At 40.0% G+C, this 27,853-nt stretch overlaps 2 protein-coding genes across 2 annotated transcripts; both read right to left on the reverse strand.

Moving 5' to 3' along the window:
- Positions 1–10,971: 10,971 nt before the first annotated feature.
- On the reverse strand, positions 10,972–19,090 carry LOC139373197 (zinc finger protein 501-like). The gene is made up of 2 exons (XM_071113383.1): positions 18,833–19,090; positions 10,972–13,261 (listed from the first exon to the last, which is right to left on the reverse strand). Exons 1-2 carry the CDS (start codon positions 19,023–19,025, stop codon positions 12,270–12,272), a joined length of 1,185 nt encoding a protein of 394 aa, XP_070969484.1. The 5' UTR covers positions 19,026–19,090; the 3' UTR covers positions 10,972–12,269.
- A 134-nt stretch (positions 19,091–19,224) lies between these two features.
- LOC139373198 (zinc finger protein 835-like) lies at positions 19,225–27,406 on the reverse strand. Its single transcript, XM_071113384.1, has 2 exons — positions 26,921–27,406; positions 19,225–21,782 (listed from the first exon to the last, which is right to left on the reverse strand). The coding sequence occupies exons 1-2, from the start codon at positions 27,231–27,233 to the stop codon at positions 20,980–20,982; spliced, it is 1,116 nt and encodes a 371-aa protein (XP_070969485.1). The 5' UTR covers positions 27,234–27,406; the 3' UTR covers positions 19,225–20,979.
- Between the last annotated feature and the right edge of the window lie 447 nt (positions 27,407–27,853).

A 27,853-nucleotide genomic window follows, 5' to 3' on the forward strand; every position in this document is an offset into this window, starting at 1 on the left:
CAAATCATGTAAATGTAATTAACTAGGAAGTTGGGGCACCAAGGAAAATCTTCAGATTACTAAGTAAAACATTTTCCAACTAATAACTTTTCAGATATTTTAATATCTGATCAATTAGTCTTCTAATTAATGAATTATTATTTACCTCACGTTAGTCTCATTCCAAATTTTTGGTTATCTGCACAAACCCAGCCTTCACTATGAATCATCCATACATCAATTGTGTAAATCATTTATTTACTAATTAACTAAATAATCACAGAAATGCATGCATAAACAATCAAAGTAGATATGGTTACAAGGAAATGATAGGGGATGTGCCCTAGTGGGCTAAACCGATATGACGCTTGGTAGACAAAGGGACTGAGAAGGGCGCGAAAGACAAAAGTCACTTCACCGTTGATAATTATAATAATTGAAATGCTAATCCTTTGCACATGAACACTCACTCATTCGGGAATAATTGCAATCAATATATATATTTACGCTCAGTGTGTTGTCATGATCTCTGTTGTTCATCTGAACTTCTCTTTGCATCCCTGGAGTCTTTTGTGGTTAGAATGGATATTTCAGAGTCCCATTCAGAAATGTTTTTATAGAATAAATTCTAGCTGCAGACTAGTAATTAGTATCAAAGATTTGCTCTTATTCTGTCGGTATCGAAAGTCTGAGTTTAACCATTTCCACCAGTGTAGCCAATGCTTCGTGGTTTGGTCAGGAATTCAACAACCGAGGAATGCATTGTCTCTACTCAAACCTTAGCCCTCTTGGTAATCGAGGTACGCTTGGTCTCTACTCAAACCTTAGCCCTCTCGGTAATCGATGTACGCATGGTCTGAAGTGGGCTTCTCCAGATGGGGTTTATATTCGGAACAGCAGAAAAGGGCTGTCCCATGATGCCAGATCAATGTCTGTGCTCATGGGGCGGGCCAATGACTCAGTTAAACTTTAAAGGGAATTGGATTCTCTTTCATTAAACAGTTTAAAATCACATTACATAATTTCACAAATAGTTTAATCTTTACTCATTCATTTTATACAATAATCACATGCAAAACTCATAACGGAGACTCTTGTATAAACAGAGTTATGGTAATGTGGCTGTATTGTCTCATGAGGTCACAAACATTACACAAAGTGGATTCTCCACCGAAGTTTACACATTCTCCAAAACATGGACATTGTTCAGTTCTCAAGTTCTGTGAGGTAGAAGTTCCTTTGTTCTACTGTGAACCCTCTCTCTATATTGCATGAGAGTCTCCTCCAGGAATTTACGACCTGAGATAACAGAACCTAGGTGTAAGAGGGAGAGCGGGGGAAGGCACTTGCTATACCCAAAGAGGGCCACGTCATGACAGGGGGCTTAAACTGGACACTGCCTGGGGTCTCCAAATCACTAAGTCCGCCCTGGGTGCCACAGTGTACTACCAATATTATTAAGTTATTTCTCGTGTAAGCTACTACATCCGTTTTTTGTCTTGTATCGACAATGGTCTATTTCTGTGAGATCCATTTGAGGTCATGAGGATGGTTCATTAAAACTTCTTCAGGATCGGTGTCCCGTCTGTGGGACGGTTGACCAAACATAAGCTAATGTGTTTAGCATGAGGTTGTAAGAAACAAACAAAAAAAGATTCCAGGACATAGACATATCTGATATGGGCAGAAAGCTTAAATTATTGTTAATCTAACTGCACTGTACAATTTACAATAGCTTTTCTAGTGAAAGAATACCATGCTATTGTTTGAGGAGAGTGCACAATTATGAACTTGAAAATGTATGATTAAACCAATTAGGCACATTTGGGCAGTCTTGATACAACATTTTGAATATATATGCAATACTTCACTGGAACTCTGAAACTTTGCACATACAGTGCTACCATCTACTGGCCAAAGTCTAAATTGCACCTGGGCTAGAATAATTATGTCCTTTCTCTTGCATTTCAAAAATGGTAAAAAAATAAAAAATAAAAGTTATTTTTCTTCTTTGCATTATCTTTTACCAGATCTAATGTGTTACATTATCCTTCATGCCTTTCACGTTTTCACAAACTTCAAAGTGTTTCCTTTCTAATCGTATCACGAATATGCATATCCTTGCTTCAGGGCCGGAGCTACAGGCAGTTAGATTTGGGTATATCATTTTAGGCGAAAATTGAAAAAAAGGGTCCGATCCTTAAATTAAGGAGGCATTAGGAAAGGTAGAGTTAGTCAGAGTGTCCAGGAGTGGTTGTGTTTCAATTTTCAGTTTATCAAAAGAGCATAAGGAGAAGGCATTGTGGCTGTCTGTATAAATGATCAGGAAGTGGAGAGTTTGGATTTTAGAGAAAAGCACCGATAAAAGCTCTGGAGTCTCGTTGGACATTGTGACTAGTTATCTGACGAAGCAGATTCCAGGAGTGATTGGAGCAGGCCGTCTAAACCATGTAGTAGACAATAGTGTAAACATACTTTAAAGTATTAGTTAAGTAGTTTTGGGGGGGTATTTGTACTTTAATATTTATATTTATGACAACATTTACTTCACTATATTCCTAAATAAAATGATGTACTTTCTATTCCATACATTTTCACCGACAACCAAAAGTACTCATTACATTTTGAATGCTTAGCAGGAGATGAAAATATTCCATTTATGCACTTAAGAGAACATCTCTGGTCATCTCTACTGCCTCTGATCTGGCAGACTCACTAAAAACAAGTCGCATTTGTAAATTATGTCTGAGTTTTGGAGTGTGCCCCTGGCTATCCATAAATTACAAAAACAAGAAAATAGTGCTGTCTAGATAGCTTAATATAATGCATTTGAAATTATTTATAATTTTGCTACTTAAGTATATTTTAGCAATTACATTTACTTTTGATATTGAAGTATATTTAAAACAATACTTTTTAGACAAACTTTTACATAAGTAATTTGCTATTATAGTATATTTACTTTTACTGAAGTATAACGATTGGGTACATTTTTTCCACCACTGGTAGTAGATGGAAAGAAGGAGGAAAGTCAATTCATAAGATTCAAAAGACAAAAGTCAAATCAAGATATGCAGTGAGAACGTTTGTGAATAAACCTTTGCAGTGTCTTAATTGAAAAAGTTATGGTCATGTATCAAGTGTGAGCCGACGGAAGCAGCGTTTCCATTCAACTGTCTAGTCGATAAAAACCGCTGTGCGTAATGACGTCACACAAACAATTTTCGCAAAACCTGGGTCTTTTCTCAACTAGATTATATCAACTCCTCCGTCCTCCTTTAGAAAAAGGTTAAAGGTAATCGGAGAGGCGTCGAGGAGAGGGAAAATGGACTTGAATGACTCTGCAGAAGTCAGGGCATTCATACTTCTTGCGCTTCGTTGAACAGTGCAGATCTATTGTGAAGGAAGTGAGTTTGTGTTCATACAGGACCTCCCGCCATCTAATCATGGCAATGCGGAGCGACACGAAGCCCTCCACATCGTTACAACATTTGAGAGGTCCAGTGAGATGTGGTTCAGAGCTCAATTTGGCCTCTGCGTGCCTTCGTAGGCACCGCGTTTGTTTCGACCACATTTTCAGATCAAGCATACATTGGCTCATAGGCTCCTTTAGTCCATTATTGTGTTAATGTCTCCGGCAATAGCCAGCATGGATAAAATGCATTAATTAACTAATATCTGCCAAATAATTAGCATGTTCCAACGTATCACCATGGTACATACATGCTGTGTGAAACTTGCATCCAGCTAACCTGAAAAGCAAGGCCGAACAATTCAGGCATTCTTGAAAGTAAGGATAAGGCTGGTTCTGCAAATATTTTTTTTATAGTTGAACAAAATATATATTTAGTATGCAGTAGGCATTTAGAATGAAATATGCACTGGAGCTTTATAGTTACGTGAAGACATCACCTTCTGCAAATATAATTTTTGAAAAACTCAGTTTCCATCATAATTTGTCGCAATAAAGAATGTTTGACAAAATAAAAATCCACCCGACAATTGCCTCTAAGGAGCGTTTCCAAACAGCTGGAGTAATGAAGTGACACAAAAAAAGTTCTCAAAAAGCTAGAATGTCGAAAGAAAAATGTGATTAGTGTTTCCATGATCCATTTAGGCAAATTGTGCACTAATAGCCAACATTTGCAACAGCCTGTATGCTTACACTATATATACAAAAGTATGTGGACACCCCTTCAAATTAGTGGGTACATAGCCACACCCATTGCTGACAGGTGTATAAAATCGTGCACACAGCCATACAATCTCCATAGAGAGCTCAGCGACTTTCAATGTGGCACCTTAATAGGATGCCACCTTTCCAACAAGTCAGTTTGTCAAATTTCTGCCCTACTGGAGAAACAACGGCTCAGCCACGAAGTGGTAGGCCACACAAGCTCACAGTATGGAACTGCAGAGTGCTGAAGTGCATAGCCCATAAAAATTATGTCCTCGGGTGCAACACTCACTACCAAGTATCAAACTGCCCCTGGAAGCAACCTCTGCACAAGAACTGTTCATCTGGAGCTTCATGAAATAGATTTCCACTCAATCCTAAAATCCCCATGCGCAATGCCAAGCGTCGGCTGGAGTAGTGTAAAGCTCGCTGCCATTGGACTCTGGAGCAGTGGAAACGTGTTCTCTGTAGTGATGAATCACGCTTCACCAACTGGCAGTTCAACAGACAAATCTGGGTTTGGCAGATGCCAGGAGAACCCTAGCAGCGCCAATGCATAGTGCCAACTGTAAAGTTTGTTGGTAGAGGAATAATGGTCTGGGGCTGTGTTATCATGGTTTGAGTTAGACCCTAGTTCTAGTGAAAGGAAATCTTAACGGTACAGCATACAATGACATTCTAGACGATTCTGTGCTTCCAACTTTATTTGAACAGTTTGGGGAAGGCCCTTTCCTGTTTCAGCAAGACAATGCCTCCATGCACAAAGCGAGGTCCATACAGAAATCGTTTGTCGAGATTGATGTGGAATAACTTGACTGGCCTGCACAGAGCCCTGACTTCAACCCCATCAAACACCTTTGGGATTAAGTGGAACGCCGACTGTGAGCCAGGCCCAACCTCACTAATGTTATTGTAGCTGAATGGAAGCACGTCCCCACAGCAATGTTCCAACATCTAGTGGAAAGCCTTCCCAGAGGAGTGGGGGCTGTAATAGCATAACAAATGGGGACCAACTCCATTTAATGGCCATGATTTTGGAATAAGATGTTCGAGGAGCATGTGTCCAAATACTTTTGGCCATTTAGTGTATCTGCTTCATGTCTCAGGTAGCCTCAAGAGCGAGCATGGAAAGAACGCAAGAATGTACTAATTTATAGTTAGATAAGTGATGACATCACTTGACCTTATTACCTTATTAGGCAATAATTTATTTGAAAAATGCCATTTCCATAATCATTTGTCGCAATAAAGTTAGACAAAAGAAATATCCACCCCTGTCGAACAGATACAATTTGTGTTTATCTTTCAAAAAAAATATCCTATAGCTGTGTATTTTGTGTGACATTGAGTTTGCCTAAAACTCACTTGATTATGGTGATTGTGATTATGGTGTCGTAAAAATCTTAGCTAATGGTTAGCAATTAGCATGTTTGACATTTCTTTGGAAATACTACTACTATCGGCTAGCCTATTTCATCGGCATATGGTCCCAAGTTAGTGGCCACCTTAATATTTTCTTAAATAACGAGATATATCCGTTTTAATTTAGTTAAAAAAGAGACATGAACCTCTTCTCTAAAGTGTTTCCTAGATCGCTGACTAGTTGGTTAGCTTTCCGGTAAAAACAATTACTGACCCGTTAACTTTTCATTGCATACCCTGCTGCTTCCCGTGGACTTGTAAAATGGGTTGTATGGATCCTGAATGCTGATTGGACGAGCAGCGTTCCAAGCCGTGCTATATTCGCAGACACAGGCACACCTTTGCCTGCTAACAGTTCCATCTGAATCCCTGCTCTTCCACTTCATGAGATCATGCTGCTGTCTAAATTATCTCTTGAATGTATCTCAACTCGCACGTTATTTCTCCTTGCTTCTAAGCTACCATTTGGTTTGTAACAGCGGGGGTTACTATAAGTTGCGTTCACGTGCTAGTCGGCACTAAGAAACTCAGAAATGTCTGATTTACTAACTCATTGTAGAAAGATGAGTTTCCCAATTGGGAAGTAACAGATTCAACCAATAGGAAGCTCTACGCAAAAAAAGTGTCAGTTTTAACTCTGAGTTTCCAGGTTTCTGAAAGCACGTGAACGCGGCATTTACCTTGCTGTCTGACCTCGGAAAGGATGTTTCACTCTTGAATTGTGATTTCCCCTGTGCCAAAAACAAGTGATGTGTCCAGACGAGACATACATTTAATTCTGAGCCAGGCGAAATCACGCATCAACATTATTATGGATATATCCAAGTAAATGCCAATAGAAAAAAAGCTAAAACAAACTAAAATGCGACTGACACGCACACGTCTGTAGCATTGACAACCTGACCAATATGTTGGTAATTGTTTTATAAAGCAATAAGGCATGCGAGTCAGTGCTATTTAATGACTACATAATATATATCGTTCTATATAATGACTGCTTCGGCGTGAGGCAGAACAACGCCATGTACCTATGACTGTATTCATTTTATAGCACTGCCGCGTATGCCTTATTGCTTAATTAAAACATACTTCCTCACCCACTTTTTGTGTGTACTGCAACCAAATGTCTCATTAGTTTTACAGATGAATCATATGTTTTGAAATAGATTTATGATATCAAAAATAGATGATGGTTTTTAAATGATTGAATTGGAATTTCAGTTGACTTCTGGAATTTACTGTCTTAAAGGGGCAATCTGCAATTGGTAAAAAAAAAAATTAAAAAAAAACTTTCAAATTAATTATACACTGACTGCACAAAACATTAGGAACACCTAAATTATACACATTTTCATGACATAGATTGACCAGACAAATCCAGGTGAAAGTTATGATCCCTTATTGATTTGACTTGTTAAATCCACTTTATTCAGTGTAGATGAAGGGGAGGAGACAGGATAAAGGATTTTTAAGCCTTGAGACATTTGAGATATGGATTGTGTATGTGTGCAATTGAGGGTGACTGGGCAAGACAAAAGTTTTAAGTGCCTTTGAACTGGGTAGTAGGTTCCAGGCCTTTTCACGCTCAACAGTTTCCTGTGTGGACATCCAGCCAACTTGACACAACTGCGGTGGAATGCTTTCAACACCTTGTAGAGTTAATGCCCTTACGAATTGAGGCTGTTCTGAGGGCAAAGGGGGTGCAACTCAATATTATGAAAGTGTAACGGATGTGAAACTGCTAGCTAGTTAGCGGTGGTGTGCGCTAAATAGCGTTTCTATCGGTGACGTCACTTGCTCTGAGACCTTGAAGTAGTGGTTCCCCTTGCTCTGCAAGGGCCGCGGCTTTTGTGGAGCGATGGGTCGATGCTTCGAGGGTGACTGTTGTTGATGTGTGCAGAGGGTCCCTGGTTCGGGCGAGGGGACGGTCTAAAGTTATACTGTTACAAAAGCATTCCTAATGTTTTATACCCATTGAATCTTGAAGAATATAACTAACCCTAATATAATGCATCATAAGCTTACTTCAACTGTCGTACCCCATCAGACCCCATAAGCTTGTTTTACCACAGAGTTTCTAAACAATGTGATTGTTATCAAAACTATAGCCTTAAAACATGGTTAAAACTATCATTTTAAATGAGCCCCATCCCTCAGCTCTAAACCAAAACAATGACGGGGTGTCGACTTTGTTATTGTTTGAACTGCAGATTGCCCCTTTTAATTGGAATTCGCCCCAACCCTGATGTGTAAAGACTATAACCTATACTCCTCATCTCCTTCCCTCCAGACTTCCTGCAGCTCTCTCCTGCTGTCTCTGAAGAGGAGGTTCTCCCTGGGCACTGTGTGCAGGAGCGGAGCCTTCGTCTAAGACAGGAGAACACTGAGCCCACACAGATTAAAGAGGAGGAAGTCGGGACCAGTCAGGAGGAAGAACCGCTTCAAGAACTCTTTGATACCAAATAATCCATATTCGCTCCTCCCTGTGTGACAAGTGAATGTGATCAGGAGGACCCACTTCAGTCCTTGATTCCTCCTCAAATCCAGACTGTGGAGAACGGAGTGTGTGACCCTAAACAAGTGAATCTCACACCTTTTGGTACTGTGACTCAGCTAAAGGCTCTCAACATTCCCTGTGACCCTCCAAATAATCAAAACAATGCATCCAGCCACAGCACAGCCGAAAGCAGTGACCCAATAGGACTCGACAGCAGCCCAACATTAGATCCCAGCCCACCATTGGATCACAACTCACATTGGAGAAACACTGTTTCAAACCCAGCAACACAGCTATAAAAACTCTCCGCTGCTGTGACTGTGGTGAAACGTTTGCTCTAAAATCTGACCTGCAGATGCTTGTGACTCTTGCCAAGAAGAGACCCAGTGAATGCCAATTCTACCTGTAAACTGAAGGCCCATGTCAGACTGTGTCTCAATGGGAACCTGCACCTGCCCCTTTTGTGGCAAGACCTTCAAACTCAAAGTAAATCTTTCCAAGCACATGATGATTCACACAGGAGAGAAACAATTTAGCTGTGGTGACTGTAGGAAGAGCTTTAATCGCAAAGGGAACCTAGCTGTAGTGTCTGTGGGAAAAGCTTCTATCAGAAGGGGCACCTGAACGTGCACAAACTGACTCACACAGGAGAGAAATCATTTAGCTGTGGTGACTATGGGAAAAGCTTCAGGGTCAAGGGGAACCTAACCATACACAAACTGACTCACACAGGAGAGAAATATGGCCGCTCTGATTCAGTTATAAGGCTCAGCTGTTAAAACATATGAATAATGTCCACAAAGAAAGAGAACAGGACTAAAACAGAATAAAAAAATATTTAGACAAAGATCTGTCAGAAGAGCCGGTTGACGTTTATTTGGTTGAGTATGGTCCTTGAGGAAGAATTTAGCAATTTCCGCTAGATGGGCCAGCTGCGAAGTCAGAATTGGCTATATTGAAAAAATGAATAAAAAAATGTTTTTGCTTTTTGGTCTTAAGTTAAGGTTAGGGTCAAATCAGATTTTATGACTTTGTGGCTGTGCGAGCTAGTGACCACTCTGCAGAGCTGCCTCCAGAACAAGATTCGAAACGAAAAACGCTGACCTGCATCAGAAGATGGAAATTAAAAGGCAGGGTTTGGACAACTGAAAAAAAAGTTAATTAAACTCTGGATAATACATGCTCTATAAGTGTGAAAGATTTACTTTTGTAAACATTATATTGGGGTAATTCAGACATGAGTTACGCATGTAACTTTTTTTACGTTACGCATAATTCCCTTTTTTTTGCATTGCTCTCTATGGGTATTCTGAACGCTTTAATTATTTTCTACGACATTTCCTGTTTCCTACTATTTGTTTTCTGTCAAATGTTATTCGCCGCTGTATAGGTATTGACCGTCAGTATTAACCACACTTATTTAACCCTTTTAGTGTTAGTTCCCTTTAGTTGGTACACTACATTTCGTATAATTCCTTTTATTGTTTTAGTTTAGCCTACCATAATATGTTTCCTCTGTAAACGCTGTCACGTTCTTGTGGTTTTTACTGAGGGTCGCTAGTAATAGTGGATGTTATTTAATGAAGGACTCGTATAAATCGGGAAAACAATAATGGAGTGCAGACCTAATCATTATAGTTTGAACTTTACATGCAGCGCACGACTTAGTTCCATGATCAGTGCGGGCAATCAGGGTTAATTTATATCCCACTAATGTACACACCATAGTTTTATTTTATGCATAAAAGCTCTCCAACCCTATTTTTTTTCCATTGAAGTAACCTAGGATTCATGAATACTTACTTTACCATAAATGTGTAATATCAGAGGGTTTTAATCTACCCATGGGATCTGAAACAGACAAATATTCCTTTGTTTTCATGGCTATCTTTCATTGATCTCCATATTCTGAACGCATTCTCCGTAGGCTAGATTACTCCTGTGCTGATCAAATTCAAATGAAAAAGGTACACATTATTTAAAGGGATCGCTTTAGATACATGAACAGACATTTTTATTTCGAACACATTACATGATCAATTCAGTCTGCCACTCAGTGGGTGTGCTTTCTGGGGTTGAACAAAATGTATTCAGTGCAAGCAAGGGAGCCACACCCACAAATCTCACTGCTCACCTACATAAGGTTAGTCTGAATACCAACTACTGAGATGTGCATAGCAAAGGCCTACATTTTTTTAAGTGAATCGGCCCCCAAGTGAATCAAGTTTGATTTGAATTATGTAATTATATAACAGTACAGAGTACAGTAGGGCAGGGTTTGGACAACTCAGGCTCTGGTTCCAATTCTGTTTTCACATTATTAAAAACAGGGATTCCGGTTTGTTTTGGAACTTCTCTCAGGGTGATTAGAGAATCAAAATGATGTTATTGATACATTGAAAATACATACTTTCCAGATAATAGTGCCTTTCTTCTGTCCAAGACTATTTCTCATTCATTTTGACCTAATGCTGTTCATTCATGATATTGATTGAATCTTTTGGGAAGTAAATCACCAAGTCAGCCTTCTTCCACCTCAAAAACATATCACGACTGAGACACTCTCTTACTGACCCCACTGCTGAAATCCCCATTCACGCCTTTGTTTTATCCCTCCTGGACTACTGCAACACCATTTTCTACGGACTCCTTGCCAAAACACGGGACAGATTTCAAAACTCTGAACAGCCGAGTCTGCTCCCCTGGCATTGGCCTCCCCATCATCCCTCATACCAGGCTCTGCGTCATGGGTGACCATGCTGTTAGAAGTGCAGCCCCCCACCCCCCATACACACATTCAAGTTCACACAGGCTTTACTGTTGTAGCTTTTATTTCCTGTCTAGTTCACTTCAAATGATTAGTCTGTCCTTATGTTGTTTACTTTTATAAACTTGCTTTTTTTTTTAACTTGCTGATTCTCTCTTTATGCAACTAATCAGTTACATTACCAGCAAAAATATTGTAATCAGATCATTTAAAAGTCATCCCGTTTTTCAGAAGTAAGAACTGTGGCGTGTCTCCACTCAACAGGTAGAAGTTACAAAATGTGCCTCAATCTTCTGTAATGGCCTTCCCCCACACAGGACACAGTCATGTTTCTCTCCGTGTGTACTCTTAAGCCCATGATACAGTAGCAACATTACCTCAACAAATTCCAAGTGTATCATGGTCTTGAAGGCTCCAATGAAGATGTCAATGTGAAAAGAGACAAGTCAGGTGGTGGTCATCATGTTCAGAAAAAGTATTTAATGGCGCAAACAGTAGGCCTACTGGGAGATCGCTCTGCAAAGTCAGCAACCTCTTCAAGATACAACTACTAAAATGGCAAATGGCTAAAAGGCTAATTATTCTTCTGAGTGACAAGAACAGTAATTCTGAATGAGACATACATGCATCATTATAGACGATGGGTGATATTTAACAATGAAGCACACAAAATGGTTTCTGGAAGAGACGGGCTACACAATTACCCACAAGTTCTGATCTCAGTGGAAAAATAGTTTCACACTTAATGAAAGTTACTGCCAATACAGAATGGAAAATGACAGGTTAAGCAGAACATGTCCTGATTATGGCCTTTAATAGTTATGCATAGATTGTGCCGACAGTCATGGCAGCTTTGCTTCTAGCTAAGCAACTTTTGCAGATTTTTTTTGTGTGTGTTATTACATACAGCCTGAAAGTACTTTTAGATATCAGAGTGGCGGTAACTCACCAGCATTACAAACAGTAATACAACTTTCCTAAATATGTGTATGTGACCAATACAATTTGATTTGAATAGAGATCAGGCTTCAGGGCTACCAGAGTAAAGGTCAATCAAGTGTGTCCTCGGGTGAACCTTTAGGCTTTGAAGGTTGTTCTTCGCTGTGTGTTCTCTGATGACTATTCAATGCACTTCTGGCACTAAAGCATTTTCTACAGAAAACGTGTAATGTCTCATACGCAGTGTCAAATAAAAGGCAGTTGTGAAAGATTTGCCAGTTATGGTATTAATTTGGTTCCTCCCCTGTCTCCCCAGACGATTCAGATTGGAATGAGTGAACCATTTACAACAATCCTGACGGCAAAATAGTTTATTGCTCATCTGATTATCTTCATGTGCACTCATATACATATATACATTGTGCATATGAATATGACTGTCATATGTGACTGCCAGTGCTTAAAGATCTGATTATCTTAAATAACAATTATCTGATTTTCCTCGTGTGAATCCTCATATGCGCTGTCAGATTACCTTTATGACGAATATATTTGCCACAATAATGACAGTTACAAGATGTCTCTGTGTGATTCCTCATGTGATAACTTAGAGAAGTCTGCTGATTATAACATTTTCCACAGAACTGGCAGAGATATGGTTTCTCCCCTGTGTGAATCCTCCTGTGAATATTCAGATCCATACATTTATAAAAACATTTGCCACAATCATGGCAGCGATGCGATTTCTTCTCTGTGTGCGACCTCCTATGATAATTCAGGGACCCAGTGTTAGAAAAATATTTGCCACATTCACCACAGCAATAAAGTTTCTCTCCTGTGCGATCCTTCAAAGTGGTCAAGGAGGGTTCGAAACGGTCAGACTGACTGAATATTTTGCCACAATTCACCCTTGTGTGAATCCTCATATGAGAATTCAAATATCCCCACTGAGCAAAACATTTGCCACATTCATCACAGCGAAACTGATTACCTCTGGAGTGTATCATGATCCTATGAGAATTCAGTTTTCCCATCTGAGTGAAACATTCACCACAATCACTGCAGCAAAATGATTTCTCTTCTGTGTGACGCCTCCTTTGCACTGGTGATTTCAGATCCATTGATTTTCTACCCTTGGAGCTGATAAAGCTTTTTCTATTTTCTGTCGGTGTCCTCCTCGATTTGGGCCAAGAGCCACGGGTTGGCTTTGAATAATCCACTCCCTTAGGTTTTGTTCTGTCTTTGTACTCTTCACTTTGGGTTTGTGTGGACTGAGTTGAGTACTGATCATAATCACTTTTCACCCAGGCAGGAGTGAATACAGAGTCTTCCTCCTCCTGGATGATACTGAATTCCCCCTGTTCCTCTTTAATCTGTATGGGGTTCCAGTCATCTTGCCCCAGATCGGGGCTCCACTCTTGTTCAAATTGCTGCTGCTCAGGGGGAAACTCCACATCAGAGACAATGAACTGCTCAAAATCTGAAGGGAAAGACAAAAGATGAGTTATAATTCATAAGCTGATGAGATAAGGGGTCGTTGCATCTTATGTCAGGCAGCGCTTCATCCTCAACTGACAGTGTAGATAAATTCTGACATAAAACAATGGGGTTCCTGTTGAAGTACAAGTTTAGCCTTTCACAATGTAATATTATTTGGTTCTTCACCTTGAAAGTAGTCTATGGGCCAGGGGAGTCTTTAAACAGCCACTACGAATGTTGGCAAACTTCAGCCACAACCAGAAAAACATCTATGGAAGTGATAAGCAACTGTGCAATGTCAAATCAAATTAAGGCTGGCCCCAATTAATGGACTGGTCGATTGTTTGGTCGTTAGGCTGTTGGTCGACCGAGATTGTTTTAGTCGAGCAGTAACAAATATATATTTGCGCCAATCTCTGTGAACTAATCCATTGCAGCGGCCTAGATTAAAAGCCGATTTAAGCTTGATTCTAAAATGTGGTCGGAGGCTCCATATGGAGGGTGTGACAGAGGCATGCAAAGGCCAAATCAATCTCTGTACCGCATCGCCATGCGCCTCCCAAGTTTTGTAACAATGCAGAGGTCTCTGTATAGCTCCACATTGACATGATTGGTTGACAGTAGGTGGGGGCGGTACATCCTGTATAAACACAAACTCACTTCCTTTATCTCTGCACTGCTCTGGGAAACGCAAGAAGAATGAATGCCCTGACTTCTGCTGAGGCCATATCACCATAAATGATGCATGGCCAATGCATACGTCAGATTGAACATGCGCCCAGACCAGAATGCACCCTCTCCTGCCAATTTGGGCACAGTCATTGTTTCATAGCTTAGTGTGAATAGTTTGCTTTTGATTGTTAGTGTATATCAATTCCCCATTACATACACTACCGGTCAAAAGTTTTAGAACACCTACTCGTTCAAGGGTTTTTCTTTATTTTTTACATTGTAGAATAATAGTGAAGACATCAAAACTATGAAATAACACATACGGAATCACGTAGTAACCAAATCAAAGTGTTAAATCAACTTTAAAAAAAAAATCGCTTTTCCAACCGTCTTGAAGGAGTTCCCACATATGTTGAGCACTTTTCCTTCACTCTGCGGTCTGACTCATCCCAAACCATCTCAATTTGGTTGAGGTCAGGGGATTGTGGAGGCCAGGTCATCTGATGCAGCACTCCATCACTCCCCTTCTTGGTCAAATAGCCCTTACACAGCCTGGAGGTGTGTTGGGTCATTGTCCTGTTGAAAAACAAATGATAGTCCCACTAAGCCCGAACCAGTTGGGATGGCGTATCGCTGCAGAATGCTGTGGTAGCCATGCTGGTTAAGTGTGAATTCTAAATAAATCACAGACAGTGTCACCAGCAAAGCACTCCCACACCATAACACCACCTCCTCCATGCTTTACGGTGGGAAATACACATGCGGAGATCATCCGTTCACCTACACAAAGACAGCGGTTGGAACCAAAAATCTCCAATTTGGACTCCAGACCAAAGGACACATTTCCACCGGTCTAATGTCCATTGCTCATGTTTCTTGGCCCAAACAAGTCTCTTCTTATTGATGTGTTTTAGTAGTGGTTTCTTTGCAGCAATTTGACCATGAAAGCCTGATTCACACAGTCTCCTCTGAACAGTTGATGTTGAGATGTGTCTGTTACTTGAACACTGAAGCATTTATTTGGGCTGCAATTTCTGAGGCTGGTAACTCTAATGAACTTATCCTCTGCAGCAGAGGTAACTGTGTCTTCCAATCCTGTGGCGGTCCTCATGAGAGACGGTTTCATCATAGCACTTGATAGTTTTTGCGACTGCACTTGAAGAAACTTTCCAAAGTTCTTGATATGTTCCGTATTGACTGACCTGCATGTCTTAAAGTAATGCTGAACTGTCGTTTCTCTTTGCTTATTTGAGCTGTTCTTGCCATAATATGGCCGTAGCCCTATTTGGTAAAAGACCATCTTCTATATACCACCCCTACCTTGTCACAACACAACTGACTGGCTCAAATGTATTAAGGAAAGAAATTCCACAAATTAACTTTTAAGAAGGCTCACCTGTTAATTGAAATGCATTCCAGGTGACAAACCTCATGAATCCGGTTGAGAGAATGCCAAGAGTGTGCAAAGCTGCCATCAAGGCAAAGGGAGGCTACTTTGAAGAGTCTCAAATATAAAATATACTTTGATTTATTTAACACTTTTTTGGTTCCTACGTGATTCCTTGTGTTATTTCATTGTTCTGATGTCTTCATTATTATCCCACAATGTAGAAAATAGTAAAACATTAAGAAAAGCCCTTGAATGAGTAGGTGTTCTAAAACATTTGACCGGTAGTATATAAATCACCAATAGTACATTTACCATTAATTCTTATAATTACTCATCTACAAATGATTGTTACTTTGGTTATGGTCATTTCTTTAATGCATTTAATATTATTCATCCAGTCTTCCTGTTCTCATCATCAGAGTGGACACATTGTTTGCAGTGTGCAACCTACAACACTTGTGAGAAACAAGTTTTGGTTTAATTCCATTTGAGTTCTGTCAATTTAGTCAGTCATTGTGTTTTGTTTGGAGTGCTGCTGTCAATGTTGAGTAAGAATGTGCACACTGAGAAGTAGTTCTGTAGGCTACCTGGCCTGCGAGCAAATGTAGGCTATTTGGAGGTCTGATAGTATTTCTGATTGGCTTAATGACCTGTGGAGCTTCTCAAAGTAATGTTTTCTTCACCTCAAACAGCAAGCAAACAAAGTCTGTTCTTACATCCATTGAGAATTACAAAATCTTCCAGCTCTCTTTCGATAAACAACTGGGAAAATGTCATGCTCTGATCCTGTGGAAACCTCATAAAAATAGGCTTCTTATTAGTGCTTGACTTGGACTGAAATAGGTTCCGGTACTCATTTTGGGTCATGATACTGCTTATATTTAGGTGCAGGAGCTCCACAATACTTTTGAGCTAATATTCTATAAGAGGAACAGGAGCTCAAGCAGTAGAACATTTGAGGTGTTGGTACTCAGCTCTGGTGAGCTCCTGCCAAAGTCAAGCACTGCTTCTTATCCCTTGTGCAAATAGCCTACAGCTGTGTCTGTCCCGAGCTCACTATATTTTATACAATGTTACAAGTATGCTTGCACAAGCCTCCAGCTGGACCCAAGTTAATATAATGGTTCAAGTTTATTGCAGACAGGCAAAACGTAGCCAGTGTGATTCATTTTATATTTATTTTTAAAATCAGGGTATTTTCAACCTGTAGGCTGCAATAGTTTTTATTTGTTGGCTTTATGTAGGCTATTTTTACATAGTTGGCAATGGAAGTTACTTTTTAGGTTTATCATTTTCATTTAGATAGAATTTAGTTGTCATGTAGTTAATGATTAAGATATGAAGATGTTATTATAAATTCAATTAAACTGTTTCATGAAAATGTGCATATCAAAACCATAACTGGCACGCAGATCCGCAGAAATGGTAAGATAAATTGGCAGTCCACATGAGAAAGGTTGCCGACTCCTCGTGTAGCCTATTACCAACAACTTCAAGAGAGTTATGGCAAAATCTGCAAAAGCCAGCAGGAGCTGACAGGGAATAGTTGCGTCAGGCTAAAGTTTTTTCTTCTGGTTATCTAGATCTCTGACACCCTCTTGGGGCATCAAACTGTGAGCTTAAAGCAACAGTTGACTTTATTAAAACACATGGGGTGTGTCTATATTTAGAAAAATATACTTTAAAAAAATTTGAGCAATGATTTGTCAAAAAACATTACTTTTGGTCAACCAAGATTTTTTTTTGTCGGGGACAGCCCTAAATCAAATAATTGTGTTGATTTCAGTTGATTTGGCTATTAACTGGAAAGGTGCTTTAATAAGACAGGCATATTCTGCCCAATATTTGCCTCTATCCCTTTAAGTTAGTAAGGAGGAAACTGGCACCGTTTGCAGCCTGAATGGAGGATGTTTAATGTAATCACTAGTAGCAGGGAAATTAGTATGTTAGCCAAAGTACAATGTCTATTCAAACGATAGCGGGAACGTCAAAAGACAGAAACAGCGATTACTAGCGGCTGTTCAGGCTAGAAATGATGCAGAGGCAGGCTGCTAGTGGAGTCATGGCAGAGGGGAAGAGGTGAAGTGAGAGGTTTTACTCCACCCCAAATCTGTCCAAATTAAGCAGGTCATTAATTATTAAGCAAGTGGGGAGTTTTTGCATGGGGGGAAATTAGTGTTGAATTTAGTCAATATAAAAATGGTTTGCAATTTTGATAAATTAGGCTTTTTTGATCTAATGGAAGTTTTCGTAACACTTAGGCCTCCAACAGGAGGCTGGTGAGGGGAGGACGGCTAATAATAATGGCTGGAGTGGAGTAAATAGAATGATATCAAACATATCTTGATCCTTTTCCATTGATTACTAGGAGCCAGTCCTCCCAAATTATGGTGCTACTGATATAAATATGATGCACAGACATCCTGGTAAATTTGAGGAAAAAACATTTTATATAGGAGTTGTCCCTGTTGAAATTCGAGACTTCAATGCATATTCATGAGGATAGCATAGCATCTCATTCTCCATTGAATGCAGTCCGTTGACTTCAACCCCCCTCGTCAAATATTCCAAAAAGTATTAAAAATAACGAGATATATCTACCAATCCAAAGAGAGGAACAGCCAGGCGCTTGACAGCCCGCCGTTCTGCTCTGTGGACATCAAATCCAAATGTTAGGGAGAAGACAAGCATCTCCTCATACAGTTTATATGGGGCGTTTTCATTACGGAAACCGTTCACCGTTCTAAAAAACAAATGGAAGCAAACAGAGCAAACGAGAGTTTCTAATTGAAAAATTCTGGTAGGTCCCTCCCCATTTAATTCGCTTCTGTTTAATAACTGTTTTGCAACAGAATAGCGCGTAATGAAGATGCCCCCAACCATAGTCGCGTCACTAGTTAGTTACCACAACCAAAGTAATAAACTTCGTATTTGGTGTGGTTTATCGCCGGTTGGCATCCAACGTCATTGTGCATTACCGCCATCTACTGCACTGGAGAAACTAAAACCTATCTGCCAGCTCCGTTGCTCTTAAAAAAAAGTATATTTGAGACTATATCTAATGACGTTCTACTCAATATACGCGTTAAACTAATTTCCTGTATCCCCTCCTCCCTCATTCGAGATCTCTGCCTCTCTTCCCCTCTGATTCTGCTATACATGCTCCACGGTCTGTGTCAGTCATAAACCCCGCCTTTTCTACAATTTGTATTCTTAAAATCTGATTTTAAACCTAACCCTAAACACAATGCTAACCTTATACATAACCTTTAATACCAAAAACAAATGTTTGTTTTCATTACATTTTACGATAGAGCCGAGTATGGCTGTGGTAACTAGTGACAACCCCTGGTCATGTGTAACTGCAACTCAACATGGCTGCCGAGTTTGCTAGCTGTAGGCACATCAAAGGTTTTATAGCCACGTTACCTAGGCTAGCTTCCTGCTGCATTGAATTAAATTCCCAACATTGCAAATGTTTATAAAATGAATACGGAGAAAGTAACAAACCTGCTCTATACAACTTTATCTCAGGCTTCAGGATGACGTCAAGCAGCCCCTGTAGACGGCCGTTGTCCTCTTTCGATAGATTAACGTTGTCCTGGTACTCTGATATCGTTTTTGCAACGGCTCTGAATATCTCATCTGCAGCGCCTGTACATCGTTGGTTAAAAATCACTCTCAACAACTCCAATTTAGACATTTTTTCCCCAGAGAATGCCAATGGCTGGCTAGCGTGTGTTGTGTTCCGTCGCCGGTGAAGCCAACAGTAATGAAGAACTTCCGGGGCAAGTTTTTTTTTTATCCTTCAAAGTAAGAGTAATGTAACATGAAACTGTAAAATGAATAACTAAGGCAAAAATTATATTATACTAGTTATAAAACACATGGATCGCTTGAAGTAATTGTGATATTTGTTCTTTTTTAAAACAGGGTTCCCACTCTTTTCAAGAAATCATTCAATAACTTTTCCATAAAATGTTTTATCATAACTTCAAAAGGAAGAAAGTACTCAATAGTGGGTAAAAAGTGACCATCCAAAGTACAAACTTATTTTTATGCTCTCTAGAGAACAAGATGTTACTTAGTTTTCAGTACTAATTTTAGGTCAATAAAGTTTTTCTGCAATACAATGAAGGCAGACTGAAGTTTAGATAAAGCCTGGTCAACAGGGTGGAGGCAATAGCATACACAACAGTATCATTGGCATACAAGTGCAGGTTACAATTTTTTACAGACAATTTGATATTGTTAATATAAAACGTACAGGACCCAGAATCAACCCGAAGGAAACCTTTTCCTAATATCCAGAAAACCTGATTTAACACCATCAGGAGATATACATTGAGTTATATCTGTCAAGTAACTTTTAAACCAGTTACATGCAGCCTTGTCTAGGTCAATTGAAAGCCTCTGTATTAGCAGTGAGTGATTAACAGTACTGAAAGCCTTTGACAGGTTAATGAAGAGGGCAGCACAATGTTGCCTTTCATCTATACAGCTAACCACATCATTTATAACTAGGGATGGAGCAGAGATAGGGCTATGACCTGGTCTAAAACCTGACTGACATTTAGAAAACATTTCAAAGATAACGTTCTTAGCTGATAATTAATCAAGTATTCTAATATTTTAGCAAGGCAAGAAAGTTTAGAAATAGGCCAATAAGTATTTAGGTCACAAGGGTCACCATCTTAGTGAAGGGGGAGTACATGGGCCGCCTTCCAAACTTTAGGGGTAGTACCAGATATATAATCGTCAGGTTAAAAATATGGGTTAATAATACAGCAATCAGGGGGGCAGTGAGCTGCAGCAAAAATGTATCAAGAATATCAGTCACAGGTTTTTTTTTTTAAACATCAATGTTAAGAAAAGGCATCTAGCACGTCACAGATAGTAAATTGTTGAAATGAAAATAAAAAGATTCACTAGAAGTTGACAGGTTAACCATCGTGTCAGCTTAAGGCTGTAGTGGACTAAATTGACAGTCCACTACAGAGTCAGTTTTCCTTGAATTGGCCCAGGTCCGACTTCTAATCTGAAAGAGCTAAACTGAAAGCCAAGGGTTGGATCTATCTTTGACTTTGAATAGTTTAAAAAGGGGTGTGTGTATCTGCCAGAGGAGTACAGTTGCAAGAAAAAGTATGTGAACACTTTGGAATTACCTGGATCTTCCTCGAAGTCACAACAGTAGACAAACACAATGTGCTTAAACTAATAACACAAATGGTATTTTTTCTTGTCTATATTGAATATATTATTCTAAACATTCACGGTATAGGTTGGAAAAAGTATGTGAACCACTAGGCTAATGACTTCTCCAAAAGCTAATTGGAGTCAGGACTCAGCTAACCTGCCGTCCAATCAATGAGACGAGATTTGAGATGTTGGTTAAAGCTGCCCTGAAATAAATAAAATACTCACAAAATGTGAGTTTGCTATTCACATGAAGCATTGCCTGATGTGAACCATGCCTCAAACAAAAGAGATCTCAGAAGACCTAAGATTATGAAATATTTGCCAGTCATAGTAGCATGTGGTTCCTCACCTCGGTCTCCTCATATTCTAACAATTAGTGAAACATTTACAACAATCCTGACAGCAATATACTTTAAAAATGGCTCATGTGATTATCGCCAGTGGTGAAAGATCTGCTACTATAGCGACAAGGTGATTTTCCTCGTGTGAATCCTCATATGCGCTGTCAGATTACCTTTATGACGAAAATATTTGCCACAATAATGACAGCTGTAAGATTTCTCTGTGTGAATCCTAATGTGAGACCTCAGATTACTAGGACGAGCAAAACATTTGCCACAGATCTGGCAGCAAAGCGGTTTTTCCCCTGTGTGAATCCTCATATGAAGTGTCAGATCACCAACTCGAAAGAAACATTTGCCACAATCATGACAGCGATGAGGTTTCTCCCCTGTGTGCGTCTTTCTGTGATAGTTCAGATACCCAACTTGAGTAAAACATTTGCCACATTCACCACAGCGATGCTGTTTCTCTGCTGTGTGAGCCTTCCTATGAGCATCCAGTTCTCCCATCTGAGTGAAACGTTCCCCACAATCACTACAGCAAAATGGTTGCACTTCTGTGTGTCTTCTTTCCACTGGTGATTTCAGATCCATGGATTTTCTACCCTTTGAGCTTTGTCCTTTTTCTGTCCATGAATCATCTTCCTTAGGTTCTCTTTTGATCTGTTCAGTCGAGTCCATTCTGTCTTTTTCACTTTGGGTTTGTGAGGACTGAGTTGAGTACTGATCATAGTCACTTTTCACCCAGGCAGGAGTGAATACAGAGTCTTCCTCCTCCTGGATGATACTGAATTCCCCCTGTTCCTCTTTAATCTGTATGGGGTTCCAGTCATCTTTCCCCAGACTGGGGATCCACTCCTGCTTACAATGCTGCTGCTCGGGGGGAAACTCCACTTCAGAGACAAAGAACTTCTGAAAATCTGAAGGGAAGGAGAAAGGATGAGTTAGAACTGAAATACTGATTAGCTGGTTTTAGCAACGCTAGTATTTACACACCAGCAAGTCTAGGAATTAGATGAAAAGAAATAAATAGAAGTCTGCCAGAGGACAAAAGTTAAAAAAAATTCAATTTAAACGTACTCTGCCGATTGTCTGTAGGCTTGACCCTTATGCATCTAATAGAACATAAATTAAACAGACTTTCCAAGAATGAGTCTGTTGTAGACACACTTCCTCTTCACTTAACTTGTGTAAAAATAAAAGTCCTTTACCTGCACCATACCTGCACAAAAAAAGCAAGAACTTGTGGGGAACCTTTATTTTGACATGAGGTAAGCAGAGAGGAACTGACCTCGCTGAGGAACTGCATCGGTCTACAACAGATCTATGTTTGGAAATTCTGTTTAATTATACGGGGCGGCAGGGTAGCCTAGTGGTTAGAGTGTTGGGCTAGTAACCGAAAGGTTGCAAGTTCAAATCCCCAAGCTGACAAGGTACAAATCTGTCGTTCTGCCCCTGAACAGGCAGTTAACCCACTGTTCCTAGGCCGTCATTGAAAATAAGAATTTGTTCCTAACTGACTTGCCTAGTTAAATAAAGGTAAAAAAAAATAAAAAATACAGTACCAGTCAAAAGTTTGGACACACCTACTCATTCCAGAGTTTTTCTTAATCGTTTACTATTTTCTACATTGCAGAATAATTGTGGAGACATCAAAACTATGAAATAACAGATATGGAATCATGTAGGAACCAAAACAGTGTTAAACATGAGGTAGTCACCTGGAATGCATTTAAATTAACTTCTTATGGGCAGGTGGGACGGTAGTGTAGAGCGCAAGATTCAAACGACAGTATTATAAATATTTAAATTTCATAAAATCACAAGTGTAATACATCAAAATAAAGCTTAACTTCTTGTTAATCCAGCCTCTGTGTCAGATTTCAAAAAGGCTTTACAGCGAAAGCAAACCATGTGATTATCTGAGGACAGCACCCCGCATACAAAGAAAATGGAGTGGAAACACTACAGCCGAAATGGGAGCCACCTAGAAAACTGCAATTTCCGGCTCATTTTTCCAAAAACTGCAGTTCCTAGGGCTTCCACTGATGTCAACAATCTGGGAGGACCTGTGATAGCCATTGAAAATAGGGGTAGACTGATGTTTTTTTTTTTTTGGGGGGGGGGGGGGGGGGGGGGGGATTATACTGTGTTATACTCACAGACATAATTTTAACAGTTTTAGAAACTTTAGATTGTTTTCTATCCAAATGACATGCATATCCTAGCTTCAGGCAGTTTACTTTGGGCACGCTTTTCATCCGGATGTCAAATTACTGCCCCCTACCCAAGAGAGGTTAACAGGTGTGCCTTGTTAAGTTAAGATGGAAAGAAATTCCACAAGTTAATGCATTTGAGCCAATCAGTTGTGTTGTGACAAGGTAGAGCTGGTATACAGAAGATAGCCATATTTGGTAAAAGACCAAGTCCATAATATGGGAAGAACAGCTCAAATAAGCAAAGCGAAATGACAGCCCATCATTACTTTAAGACATGCAGGTCAGTCAATACGGAAAATTTCAAGAAGTATAAAAGTGCAGACTCAGAAAACGTCAAGCGCTATGATGAAACTGGCTCTCATGAGGACCGCCACAGGAAAGGAAGACTCAGAGTTAACTCTGCTGCAGTTACCAGCCTCAGAAATTGCAGCCCAAATACATGCTTCAGAGTTCAAGTAACTGACACATCTCAAAATCAACTGTTTAGAGGAGACTGCGTGAATCAGACCTTCATGGTCAAATTGCTGCAAAGAAACCACTACTAAAGGACACCAATAAGAACAAGAGACTAGCGTGGGCCAAGACACACAATCCATGGACATTAAACCGGTGGAAATCTGTAATTTGGTCTCATGAGTCCAAATTTGAGATTTTTGGTTCCAACCGCCGTGTCTTTGTGAGACGCAAAGTAGTTGAACGGATGATCTCCACATGTGGTTCCCACCTTGAGGGCATGGAGGAGGTGTGATGTTGTGGGGGTACTTTGCTGGTGACACTGTCAGTGATTTAAAAGTAGAAGTCCATACTTAACCAGCATGATTACCACAGCATTCAGCAGCAATAGGCCATCCCACACCCCCAGGCTGTGTAAGGGCTATTTGACCAAGAAGAAGAGTGATGGAGTGCTGCATCAGATGACCTGAATGCCATGGCAAGGGTGTGCAAAGCTGTCATCAAGGCAAAGAGTGGCTACTTTGAAGAATCTCAAAATAAGAATCTTGAAACTACATTTCGATTTGTTTAACACTTTTTTGGGGTTACTACATGACTCCATATGTGTTATTTCACAGTTTGGATGTCTTCACTATTATTGTACAATGTAGAAAATAGTGAAAAATAAAGAAAAACCCTTGAATGAGTAGGTGTGTCCAAACTTTAGAATGGTACTGTACATTCCATTAAATAAAAATCTATTTATTCCTCCATGCATAAGGACCAAGCCTACAGACAAGTGACAGAAAAAGTAGAAGTTGAATTTTATTTCATTTATGGCTTCTGGTGGACTACTCAGCTTTTTAGCAAGTTAATTTCCATCAACGTGTAAATACTAGCGCTGCTAGCACAGCTACACACTGATTAGATAGGTGCTTATATGCGCTATCTGACATAACAGGGTCTAGGATAGGATAGCCCATGATTTTCTTTACAAGATAGCCCATAGGAGAGTTCAGGATTTTGCACTTATATGTACTGTTGTCGATTGACCAAAACAGTTGTTGAAGTGTAGATTAATGGGCAATCATTTTACCAGCAGTCGCAATCTGACTTGACTGATTATAATGGAAACAGTATAGCTCAATAATAGTATAGCTCGATTAAGTTCTGGATCCATACATGTTAATTAAGAGAAAAGATGAAGATGCTAGAACGAGGAGCGGATCATTTATTCTATTCAGATGTAAAATTATTGATATCGACTGGATTTGTGATGCAAATTCTTTAATTTCTCTCGCTATATGAAACCTGCAGTATTGATCGTAGAGTTAGAATCCTAGAGCGGACAAAGCCCAAACCCCCGATCAAACCCCCGATCAAACTACAGACATTTCCAGTCAAATATCAGGAAGGAGGTTTGCCTGACGACTCATCCTGAATTTAATTCCACTGCTCTATCGACAGCGCCATACATTCAGTCAAACTGTCACCAGGAGCGATCAGCCCACGAAGTTGGAAATCCCAAACAGTTGACTACATTAAAATGACATTAAAATGACGGAAGCCCTCAAAAGTGTTGCCCATGCTAATAGGGCCTTTCAGCCACAATCATTCTTTATGATCCAGACTCATCGTGGAGGAGAAATGTTAGTGGGCTTGGACTTGGCCGAAACGATGTGGATGAGTAGTCAGGCTAGCGGGAGGTAGGATGCTGCTGATTAACACTTGAGGGGCTGTAGTGCACAAGGCCCACAAACAGCTGCCACAGTGGGTCTGCAACTGTATGCTGCAGGCAGCATTATTCAATTAAATACATCCGGAGTGAGAATAACAGATTTCTGTTTATAGTCAAATAAATTAATTATTGTATTTAGTTCAAACTATGTAAAGACATTCAAACATTGTTTAGCATTATGATTCCATTATTTGTATGCATAATTTCATTGGAAGGTCGAACATCCAATGTCACCATCTTTACCCATCGGTCATAGTGTAACAGTATAACTTCAGACCGTCCCCTCGCCCATACCCGGGCGCGAACCAGGGACCCTCTGCACAAATCAACAACAGTCACCCACGAAGCATCGTTACCCATCCCTCCACAAAAGCCGCGGCCCTTGCAGAGCAAGGGGAACCACTACTTCAAGGTCTCAGAGCAAGTGACGTCACCGATTGAAACGCTATTTAGCGCGCACCGCTAACTAAGCTAACCGTTTCACATCCGTTACAATAGCGCTAGCGGCCCATTGGCAGCTTGCAAGTCATAGTTCTTGGTTCCCACCCCAATTGCAACATGTCCCATTTTCATCACTTTTAAAAAACATCACACAATCTTTTCCACAACTTGAACATCTCGGCTTTTCCCCTTCAGCAGACACTTGAAACATGTCCAAAAGCTTGACAATGATCAATGTAGTTTATATTTCCCAACTGCATTTGAGTAGGGAGAGACTCCACATATAAAAAAATATTAAACAGAATGGAGGATACTCCTCTTTTTTCTTCATTCACCACAGGATTCATCCGACGAGCATCAATCACTCTAGGAATATTTTTCATCTGTGCAACATCGACTCCCCACGAACCGCCAGATATTACCCCCTTCGGTGTCTCTTCGGGACCAGGACACATCAAACTTCTAAAAATTGGGTGAGATGCAACCCACTCTCCTTCTTATCCTCAGAAGAAAAAAATAATAATCTAAACAAGCCTGCCTCCCGTGATCCTCATAGCCTTCACTTTACCCACAGCACTCTCCACCAGTTTGGTTATATCAAATGGATTCGTCAAAATTGATAATCCAAATCAGCTGCTCCTCATTAACAAAACATATTCCTACAAGATAAAGGACATTCTCATCACTGTTTGCAACTTTGGTCCGTTTTCTATTCTTTTGGACAATATTCCAATTCTCCTTGAGTCCCCCGCCATTATATTCACGCTCCACATCAGCGTTCGCTTCTGCCATCTTTTCGCTGTCACGGTGAACAGTTACTTCAGGAACACCCTTCAAAAACAACTACTCGGCCATAGTTATGACAGCTACGCAAAAAGTTGGCATTAACTACCTTGATCTACGTGCGTGTGGGTGGAGTTGGATTTTGTCTTTAGGAGATCTTATACATTTTGATCTATGAGATAATATCCGTCAGTTAACATTACCTTTGAATTCTTTGTGCTTGTATTTATTAAATGAACGCTTCAAACTTCACAAAATGTTACATTAGCTGATGAAGATTTTCTCAAAACGTATAAAATCTCTTAAAGTACTTTACACCACTGCCATTACTATTGCTCTCTATTGGGAGTACGAGTACAGCGCTACAAGTTGACCATTACTTGGTTTACAATGATTCACGTTAGCTCAAAGGCTGACAACAGCCCGTTACAAATTGGTGGCCAACCTTCGTCATCGTGAGTGTCGTCAGCATCATCTTCATTGTCCGCGGGGGAATTGCCCGAAATACTGTTATTTATCGGTGAGCCGCTGCTGACAGGCGTCTGACCTTCTTTGCAACTCACCAACCCGTAACTCGACTCAGCCAGGCTGAGTTGCTTCTGTAGTATTTTGATTTGCTCTTTGCTTTGAGAGACTTCTGCACGTAATGCTCCACAACAATCTTCTACTAATTTACAAATCTCTGTAACCGCAGCGGAGGCTAGTATGTCCATGATGACAGAGTTGATCCGTTGATGCAAAACACGCATTTCCGACATTTTAAACCCTTTGCTTTTGTGAAACCGGTGACAAATACTACTATGAAGATTAAAAACGTCCAACAAAGTTATTTTTTGCCAGCTTGTTCAAGAAATAGTCATATTTGTAAGAATATCTGGTTTAATGTCATCAATATTCCGCCATCATTGATAACTGTGTCCTTCCTTACGACCACATCCGGGTCGAGTTAAGATAGCTAGAAAGCGCCACCTACCGCGTGGAGACTAGAATGCGCATTACCCTGAGAACTCCTTGAGCGCTTAACGTTGTATTTGGGGCATTCTCATACTGTGGGAGTTATTCCTATGCTTTGTAGAATCATTGTTTAGTATTGAGAAAACCATAGTGTTTATCATGCTATCAACTTGAATAAAGGATCTAGCACTGGAGTAGTCTTAACCTCAGACAAACTATGTGAGTTTGTTTTAGTCTCAAGATTATGTGCAAAGCAAAATGCAGAAATCCCAGAGAAGCATAGGCAAAACCTGCACAATTCCTTCAGAGGCCCAAATTCATGTGGGATTCCTGTGGGTCTTTCCTTGTTTTCCTAGTTAACCATCCTAATATCCATTCATCATTCATCCTAATATCCATTCATCATTTATCCTAATATCCATTC

This window comes from Oncorhynchus clarkii, chromosome 18, assembly GCF_045791955.1.
Source record: "Oncorhynchus clarkii lewisi isolate Uvic-CL-2024 chromosome 18, UVic_Ocla_1.0, whole genome shotgun sequence".
NCBI classification, from domain to species: domain Eukaryota; kingdom Metazoa; phylum Chordata; class Actinopteri; order Salmoniformes; family Salmonidae; genus Oncorhynchus; species Oncorhynchus clarkii.